We start from the raw sequence: 10325 nt of genomic DNA, 5'->3' as shown, positions 1-10325 counted from the left end.
TTGTTTATGATACCAGGTTTTGAATGAAGATTTTATAGCACACACCATAATTATAACAGTTCCAATAAACAGCACAAACTGGCATTTACAGCTATCACACAGTGTTATAGTTATATGCCAATGTAACAACTCCACTATTCCAGCCTAAATATGGATCGATGCAATTCAAGCAAATCACATCTCAAAAGCTGCTGCTGCTGAATTGCAACTCTCTTGGAGAAATCCTTGCTATTCTCTCAGTTCAGTGCTGGAAAATACCAGCCAGTAGATCAAGAAGAAACTTCAGCAAGCAAGAAAGGAGGGATGGGCTAACACTCCCAAATACCAACATAAGAATTTCACTGCCCATTTTGATGAGCATGCTGTGTGGCATTTGTGGCAAATATGCAGAAATACTGGCCATGTATTTTCCCACTCCCCATTTCAGAACTGCAGATGCTTAGCCTGTTTGAGCACCTTCCACAGTGAGAACACAACCACTGAAGCTCTGAAGTCAAGTTGCTGATTCAAGTGAGCATTACACTATGCAATAACCACCTCTGTGAGTAAGAACAGGTTTGCTCAGGCCATATAGTTAGTTATTTGCTTGATGATCTATTCCTTGATGTTCCCATAGCACAAAAACAGCTCCATGCAGGGAAGTGAGGGGGAGCTCTGCTGCAAGCTGGGGATGTAATGGAGAAGAGTGAAGCAAAGCAATCATTCCTCTTCATTAGGCAGGCTCTAAATATTATAAAGGCTGTAAATGCAGGGAGAATAGAAATACCTGAAGACAAGAAGGAGATGAAAAACTGAAGAAGCTCTAGGGCCCAAGAGGAAACAGGTGAGAAGAGCAAAAAAGCAGAGTAGGAGACCAAGTACAAATGAGGCAGGAAGGTAGTGCAGCTGAATAAAGCACAGGGCAAGCAGGATTCCTGGAAGCTCAACCAGCTTCAATGAAAATTATGCTGGACTACATGCAACTGCACTAGGAAGAACACAAGAAAAATAATTCATCTGAGTCCTCATAAAAATAAAATCATTGCAGCTAACAGTAAAATAACAAAAATTCAAGCTTAGGTGACTGTGTGGTACCCTACCCTCAAAGATTCAGAACTATAATATGCACAGCTTGATTTCAGATATATTCCTGAAGGTGGTTGGGTTTGTTCTTCAGAAATTCTAAGACTATTGCAAAATTAACATCTTGCTAATGCTGAGGAAAGCAATCTCCTCCTTTCATAAGTAAGCAAAGTAGTTCCTGGCATTGCATTATATAATGAGCTCCTCCATTATTACAATTTTAGAATAATTTGCAAGCTTTTGCAGAGCATTTGTTTTAAACAAGAAGGGTAATCTGTTCCCTCTTTTGTTTTTTTTTTTTTTTTTGGTTTCTTTTCTAAAGAATGGCCAGAGTTCATTCTATCAGGACAAAGTGCTTCCCAGAACTACCATGAAGTAGGAAAGCACCTTTGGCTCTTATTTCCCCAACACAGGATAACACAGTTCATCATGAAGAGTATTATTTTCCAAAGAAGCCAACAGTGCATGGAAAAGCCATTGTTCCAAATGATTCAAAGTTCCAGTACAGCAGCCAAGGACCAGAAGACTTTCCAGGATCTAACAAGATTATAAAGACAGATGCACATGTATTTCTAAGAAAAAAAAAATGGAGGGACAAAAAAATAAAAAAAAAACAAACTAAATCTGATGTTAATTTTAGGGAGACAAGTCTCCAAAATCACTGTTAAACAATATGGGATGCTGCCGTGGAGGGGCCCGTGACTGGTAATCTAATGCTCATCACATGGCAAAGGACTGAGTTGAGAATGATAACTTTTGAAACATGCTCAGACTTCTAATTTTTACAGAAAAAGTAAAAAATAATATTCTAATGAATATTAGAAGGCTGACAACATAGGTATGATTATATACCATACCAGAAATGCCAGCTAAAATAAAGACATAGTTTCTTTTAAACTATTCTGAACTTCATAGCAGAATGATTAGATTGCAAAGAGACAAGCCAGAGAAGTGGCACATCTGATCTCTGTTAGCACAAGAAACAACCCTGAGACTTATTAACACAAAACCTCAAACACTAATAATGTCAGCATTCACTCTTGAATTAGTAAGGGCAAAGGACAAACATAACTAGGTTTAATGAGTTCTTTGTGGCACCCACCCACTCCTGGTGGCTTCTTCAACACCTTGTTCTTCTCTTCATACTGCACTCTGTGGTGTTTAGCCCAAGCTTGTTGCATAAGAGCCCTGGCACTATGGAAATCTCTTCTAATGTAATCACAATTGCCCTGCATTTGGAGATAGGTTGTGGCAGCACAAAGTCAGGCCAATGCCAGTGCAAAACCAAAGTACATGAAGTAGCACCCCACTTTTCGCCGGGACATAAATCTGCAAGGATTTTCATTAGGAAAGCTGTCCTAAAATACCAGTACTCTTAATTCTTCTGGGATCTCAACATTTGCATTCTCTCCTGCAGTGCTAATTCCTGCAAATTTACTTATGTATAACCACAATGTACACAAAAAACGGATTAAGTTTAACTTCTACAAATTAGCTATGTATATTAAAATGAAAATAATCATCCTAATTCTCCAATGAGAAATGATAAAGACACTTGGTTAATGATTCCAGAGCCTGTTCTCTCTAACTGTCTGCTGGTGCCCTTATCCACAGTTCTTTATGGCTGTATTATCATCATCATAATCTCTGGACTTAGTATTCCAAACATACCAGCTGCCCACAACTGAAGGGCTTCTTTGCATTACCAATTATAATTGCACTGAATGCACTACTGGTTCTGTGACATAAAAAGGAATTAAAAAAAAAAGTCATCAAGCTTATTTCAACTTAAGAGAGTTGAACCCAGGTGAAAAACTAAGTCAGTAACCCACAGAACCCACTAATTAATTACCATATAGATGTATGTATCCAATCTAATGGAGACCAAAATTAAAAAAAAAAAAAAGAAGCCCATTATTCACCACCAGTTTCAATTACAGTTGGGAGAATAATTCCACTTAACACATTCCCTGTGGCCTGGCCCACACTCAAGAGATGTTTTCTGGGAAGAAGCTTAGAAGGAAAATCTGTCTTGAAAACTGGAGCAAGACACCCCTTTTGAAGTCTTCCCTTAAAAATCAAAACAAAAAGCCCCACCACCAACAAGGAACTCTCCAAAATCCCAGTTCTCCACTTTTAAAGATGACTATTTTCTATAGTAAGACATTGAGATTAATAACTTTATCCATACATTCCTTCAATAAAATGGACTAAATCAGCATTAATTTGTTAACCTTAGTATTACTTCATGCACTCATGCCACAGGATGTCAAGCTAAATTCCAAACTAAATCAATTTAAGTAAAAAGAACATTTCTTACCTGTTACTCTTCTCTTGTAATTGTGGACTCCCACTGTTGAAGATAATCTGTCAAGTTAGAAAGTCTTCTTTATTTCTTTCTTTTTCTTTTACCTCCCACTCTTAAACCATTTAATATTACCACATGGGAAAAAAAATGCAAGGGAAAACTTGTCTAATGTGTCAATGGCTACATGCCACTTCTATTAGTCAGCTTCTGTATCAGCCTGGGTGGATAGTTCAAATAACAACAGAGGAAACAGTCTATTTTCTAACAAGAAAAGACACACTAAGAACAGGCCAGAAAAAGACATTACATTTTAAAATACAAAAAGATCGTAGGGCTCCAGCAGCATGCAAAAGACCAGAAAATACTACAGCTTTAAATTTACTATATATCTAAGTTATTTTTCACATTAAGTCAATTTAGGTCAAAAAACATTATGTGTTAATTTCTCCAATAAATTATAACTATATCCAACAATATGAACGGCCACCTAAAAAAGAAAAAAGACAGCAAGCTATTGCTTTTGCAAGACACTGGCACAAGAAGATACATTAGGCATTGTTATCACATACTAAAGCTGGTGCACATTTGGGATGCACTTGCAGTATACTTTCTAGAAGAGTATAGCACAACTGATTTACTTGTTAGTAAAAATAGTGAATGAATGGCAGCATTTTCTTGCATCCTTTCATTCACACAGTACAGGTGAACTGTAATGCTCTTCAGGACTGGGCATGCTGGACTCTTGCTGGCTTGCACTTATCCACTTCATAAAAAAGGCACTGAATTTTGAATGTACTGAAAAGAAAGGAATAGGAAGGTTCACAGTTCCCAGAGCATTTTAACAGATCAGTGTTACTTTAGCAATACAGTCTTCACAGCTTATTATATGTTAACACATTTTCATTTAAAAATGAGTCATCCCATCTCACTGGAGTAAGAAAACAGAACCTGTCAGAATCAGATTGCAGAGATTGCCCAAGTTTCATTTACCTCTAGAGCACTGAATTAAACTATCTTAAGACCAAGAAGAAATGAAAGCCCTTCCAGTTACTTAGTAGCTTTTGCCAAGTAAATTGTCAGACCTAGTTCAAAGAACCTGTAATCCATTTTTTAAATTTACAATTTAGGCAAAAATCTGACTCATTTTTATAGGTGAAATTGTATGGTGGCATTTTGAAAGTATTTCAACTTTGTGTTGTAACAGAAGCTATTGTTCTAAGTGTGGAAGACGTCTATTTCCCCACAGTGAAACCATTAAACCAGACACCAAAGTTTACAGTACAGAAAAGCTACAATAAAGGTTTGGAGGAACAGCTGTAAACTTTTAGGATTTAATATACATTTATGAGACACAAAGATGTGAATTGAGAACACTAAGCAGAACCATTCAAGTGTGGGACTTCAGAGTTTGTTCATGCAGTCAATGACATACCCAAACTGCATACCTTTACTGACTTTTCTCTCCTCAAAAGCAAAGAGCAAGCTTTTATAACACAGTAGGTTCATGTGAGTTACCTGGCATGTTCCCAGTGTACTCTTGTATTAATCCTTTACTAATTTGTCCCCACCTAATATGTGATACACATAGGGCGATACCACAAACGGTCCAGGTAACATCCAGTGGGAGCCTGTCATCAAGCTCCCAGAGCTAAAATTATAAACATGGATCAAAAATTTCTGCCACTGTGTGGAAAGTACAGCAACTGTTACGGATTCACAAGTCATTCACATTCGTCCATAGACACCAGCAAGGCAAGAAAATATTAACAGCTATACAGGAATAATACTTAAAAGTGCAACTTAGACACCTGTATGAATTAGGCAGGATGGCAAAAGCCAGACTAAACACCATGAAGAAAAATCACAACTTCTACTCCATGGGAAATTATTTGAGCCTTTAATGAATACTGCAAGCAAAGAAATTCAGGTCACCACGATCCCAGTTGTATTAAAAAAAAAAAAGGAAAAAAAAAAATCAATCCCACCCCTGCAAGCTTTGACAAAAAGGCTGTACGCAGTAAAAAAATAAAAGTGAGATTTTGTCAAATAATTGAAAGGTGTGTATAAAATAGGAAAATAATAATAAAATCCTTGTATAGTGTCCCTTTATGAAGCATTTAGTACTGAAGATTATTAATGCTTCAGCTAAGTCCAACAAATGAGATCAAAAGGGCAGGAAAAGGTGGTAAAATTCATATGAACACATCTCAATAACAATGGGAACAGCTGGAGAGCTATTAATGAGCCTTTTGAATGGAAAGCATGCTGATAAAATACAGCATGGGAAAAACCAAGGTGAGACTTACTTGAAAAAAAAAATTACTTGAGCTAGTCATTTACAGGTCATAAAGTAATTAACTGCTTCCAAAACAAAGTACTTTACAATTCACACCTGAAGACACAGAAGCTGTTTACAGAGGATGAGGTAACAAAAACAAGCAAAGAAAATTTTGTAAATCCATTAAAATATAAAGCATATAGTAAAACCTTCATTCAGATATTTGATTTAGTTCTAAGCTACTAAGACTAGAAAGGAGTTAAGAACTAAGAGAGCTTGTAAAAATGGACTCTAGAAAAAAAGTGAAAAAAATTGCAAGAGGCATATGAAGGCTCCTGAAACAGGAAACATATGGAATATTTCAGGAATAAAATGAACACAGGGCATAGAACAATAATTAGAGTAATCAGTTTACTGAAAAGGTAAACCATTCCCATATATAAGTTTTGCAAATACTACGAAGAGGCAATAAGACTGAAAAGCAATTTGCTCAAACTTGAAAATATTCATACAACGTGTAACTGACTTTCTTAATGTTATTGCCATACCCAGTAGATGCTCAGATTCACCTAAAGAATAAAACTAGGTATTAGAAGGCAAATCCCTACATTCTCTGCAGAATTCACTCATGAGGTTTAAGAAGCCCACTGTGGAGTCCTTCTGTAGGTAAGCCGTAAACAACTGTTACTTCTCACCAACTTCCTAAAGAAAACTTCTATCATCTTAGAAGACAGTTATGGGTAGGTGCTCTTCAGGATAATGCACGACCATTTTGGATTGCTCTGAATCACTGCTTTCTTTCATTAAGCTTTACCAAGCACAAGTGTCATTGCCCAATTTTTAGCTAATGCACATACAGAAAAATACATTTTTTAGTACTAATACAAGCTGTCAATTCAGAAAACCTTACAGAAATACAATTTCAAGAGTGGTGTAAAAGTAGTACATGCATAGAACTTCAGAAATTGTACTTGCCTCTTGGATCCGAGCAAGACTGCAATTCATTTGCACAGCTGTCAGTGCAGTCTCCTGGCACTGGTATGATTTACCCCAAAGCAAGTCAGACAGTACTGGTCTCTGCTTAACCTGTTCTAGAGTTATACACAGAGGTAGTTGCACTACTGGCTGAAACACAGCACAGGTAAGAAATGTGTTTTAATAGACAAGAGGTACCAGGAAAGAGGTCCATCTTGCAGTTTTCATTAAAGCTATGAAAGGACTTAATTATCACAGAAACAAGAAACACAGAGCTCATTAGACACTGCCTCATATCAAAACTGTCCTCTGCAGTCACAGATGATTTCTTTTTAGGCCACACAAATTCCAAGACAAACAAATTCATTATTCACTCTATTTCACCTTGCTAAAGCAACACCAGAACTACCACCCAAGGATAAATCCAGTACTCCATCATGACATAATACCTTTTTTATTACAATATCCAAAAAACTGAGTATGCAAGATTTTGAGATCTCATGATCCCTTCTTCAATCTCAGGAATGTGCCATCTAAAGACTGTATATTTAAACCATAAAGGAGTTTAAATGTAAAGAAAAGAGAAAAATGCATTTTCTTCATAAACATTCTATGTGTCTTCCTACCAACCACGCCATCCTCTGTAAAACCTGAAGATTTCTTTCCATAAAGCAAATATATATATAGTGTTGGTAGCCCGCCCCACCCTGTCCCAAGATCAGTTTTTATTAATCTTCTGTATTAGTGTCAACAATCAGCTACAGATACATATTACTTTGAGAATTAAATACATAATCATTTAATTCAAACAAGCAGAAGGGCAAGAGGAAAAAGCATTACGTGGATGGCACATTTGGTTGTAGATTACCAAAACATTCAGCCTTTACAATTCAATTATTCTTTCTCTAGTAATCAACTTTCAAATAAAATTTCTCTTTGTTGCAATTACAGACCAAAATACACTAGTTTTCTTTTACTACAATCTTACCATAGTAGTTTAAGAAGTACTATTACAAAATGCTTTTAATTAGTGTACTCTTTACAAAGAGTCAGAGAGGCAATGTAACAGCAGAGTACAGTGTAAAGAGTGCTTCTAGGAACTAGGAGGTTTTGTATTATCCTACTTGGTAAGCGATACAGCTACAGAACTCACAGCCACAACTGTTATGTCTACTCTCTCTCACTTAAGCAGCTGCAGCTTCAGTGCATTCAAACTGTGCCCGATGTCTCTGGATGGAGAGTTCTGCCTGCATGAGCAGTCTGAACAGATTAACTAACACTGGTTTGAATTGAAAACGCCCCTCCTTGATCTGAGCTAACTATGTAAACGTACACAGGAGAGGGGCGTTTTGAACTCTGCTGGGAAGGTGAGTGCTCGCCATGGCCACCCAAGGGAAACTCTCAACCTGAAGAGAGGTGGTCAGAGGTTAACAAAACTGGAACACAAAAAGAGGCAAACAAAACAAAAAAAAAAAGGACAAACCGCGATTGACAGAGCAAACACTTCAGTAAGAACCTACTCCTTAAGCCTGCTTCAGATATTGCTCTGCTCTATAAAAGTGAATTTAGGACCTAAGGCTTGTAAGTTATAAGAGGCCCAGGTGGCCAAGTCCATCTTCAACGTCACTGAAGTGCTTTCACAAGATATAGCTTTTCCCCGTGTTCACTGGTGAAGATGGGAGCCTTTTTGTAGTGTTCCACCAACTCATCCATAGTATTAAATCGTCGCTGCCCAATGCAATAGACATTGTCCACGAGCTGCACCTTGAAATGTTTGTTCTTCCCCGACGCCTTTAGAGATACTGAGAAGTCACTGGGCTGTTGAGAAGAATTTAAAAAGAAAAAAAAAATTACACAAAAGTGAACAAAATGACGGCATAATTTTGCAGTTTCAGGAACAAACTGTGTCATACAGTTGACAGTAATTTACATTAGTCTTTGTTCCACAGCTCGATGCTTTAGTTACTTAAGAAACCCAATAGCCTATTATTCAATAAATAATTGCCATTGTTATTAACGTGCACAGTTAAGTCAGTTAAGTAAAAGCTCCCTAGATGCACAGTCTGAAGTTGCCAATTACATGACTAAATTGCAAATATTATCTTAGTTACTCAATCTAGAAGTACAAGAATGTCAAGGAGAAGGGAAGAATTTTTATCATGCATGTCTTCCTCACTAGAGTGCCCTGGAGAAAACAATTACTGCAATATTGCTTGGGTGAGATGAGGAAATTCCCCATTTCGCTTTTTTTAAAGCCGCGACCACTAGAGGGCCATTCTCGCTTTGCATTGCAAAAGACAAAAACATATGCACCTTTTATCTTCAATGCCACATGTATGTGGAATAATTTCTCCCACTGAGTACACTCTCTTTGTAAGAAAAGACAAAGGTATAGAAGAAAAAACTCCGTACAAATCTCACCATAACACCCCCACCCACTAAAGACAGAATATATGCACTAATTAAGTTACTCAGGACTTAATTTCTGATGATAAATCTCTTCATCCTGGCAATCAGTTGCTTTAACAAGGACACCACTGTCATCCAAACAGCCGGAATGAGACTATTCCACTTTCTTCACCACATGCCACCATAGGAGGGTAGAAAGGACAGAGTGTCCTTTGCTTCCAGCTGAACTCTTGTCTCCAGCCACCTACTGCCGCTGGCTGGCCACAGAGATGGTGTAGAAGCCTGGGCAACAAGGATTCAATGTGCTGCTATCTATGCCTCAAATACCGACGACTATCGGAGCAGGCAAGTTAGAAAAGAATGTGGCTGGAGAGGGGGGGATGTGCAGGGCAGCACCTTTCTGGGGCCAATTTTCCTGTTGTGGCCCATGGAGACCACACAACACAAAACAGTGCAGGCATGGAAATGGTGCCAAGGAGCAGGCAAAGTCCAGTAGAGGGGGATCAAGACCACCACAAGACCCTCAAAGCTTCCCCCATTTCCATAAAGGTCCAGAAGAGTACACGTGCTGATTCATTTACAATGAAGAGCAAGAAACCTAATCCAGGGAGGGGAAAACTTACCTACAACCAGGTAGCCTCACAAAGCCTGGGTGATGCACCCCCCCCAGGCCCCAGATACCCTGTTGGCTGGATTAATCCTGGATCCAGGACTGCAGAGCTCCTTTCCTCTGCAACCTGATCTCCATTTTCTTCCCTCTTTTCTTTTATTATTCCTCTTACTATTAGAGAGTAGGGGCAAAACATGAATTTCTATGCCAAGTGTGTAGTTTGCTAATAAAACTTCATGAGCTTCTTTTGGACCCTTTTGGTTTTTGCCATTCTTGGATGAATGCTGGGTGCTCTCTTCCATGTAGGAGTAGGATATGACAGATGGGAGCATGGGTGTGCCCTGTGAGAGGTGTATGGAAGTAGATGTCACTAGCCAGCAGGAAAACAAATAATAAAAAGCACGCACTGGAGCTTGCAACAAGCACTTAATGGAGTTAAGGAATGCCTGGTGCTACTCTGGAGATATTGCTGCAGTGTCTCAGCCCACTGAAGGCATGGCTTCAAGCACAAACCACTGAAGGCACATGCCAGGCTTCTGATACAACCTTACTGTGTCCTGCAGTCCTCTCCCCACCATCCTGCTGCTTTGGCTGGGCCAGCACTGCCAACCTGTGCTCGCCCAGACTAAACAAAACCCACCTGGTTCACAGCACTGCCTTAGGAACAATCCTGAGCACAGCAG

General features: G+C 38.5%; 1 protein-coding gene across 1 annotated transcript in view; it reads right to left on the bottom strand.

Annotated features, from left to right (window-relative positions):
• Positions 1-6241: 6241 nt before the first annotated feature.
• NCK2 (NCK adaptor protein 2) overlaps positions 6242-10325 on the bottom strand; it is an 83869-nt gene continuing 79785 nt past the window's right edge. The window contains exon 5 of the mRNA XM_062487927.1: positions 6242-8441. Within this exon, the coding sequence (XP_062343911.1) occupies positions 8247-8441 (195 nt within the window). The 3' untranslated portion in view covers positions 6242-8246. The remainder of the gene's footprint in view (positions 8442-10325) is intronic.

Source organism: Cinclus cinclus, chromosome 2 (genome assembly GCF_963662255.1).
Source record: "Cinclus cinclus chromosome 2, bCinCin1.1, whole genome shotgun sequence".
Taxonomy (NCBI): Eukaryota; Metazoa; Chordata; class Aves; order Passeriformes; family Cinclidae; genus Cinclus; species Cinclus cinclus.
This window is presented reverse-complemented; position numbering and strand designations above follow the sequence as displayed.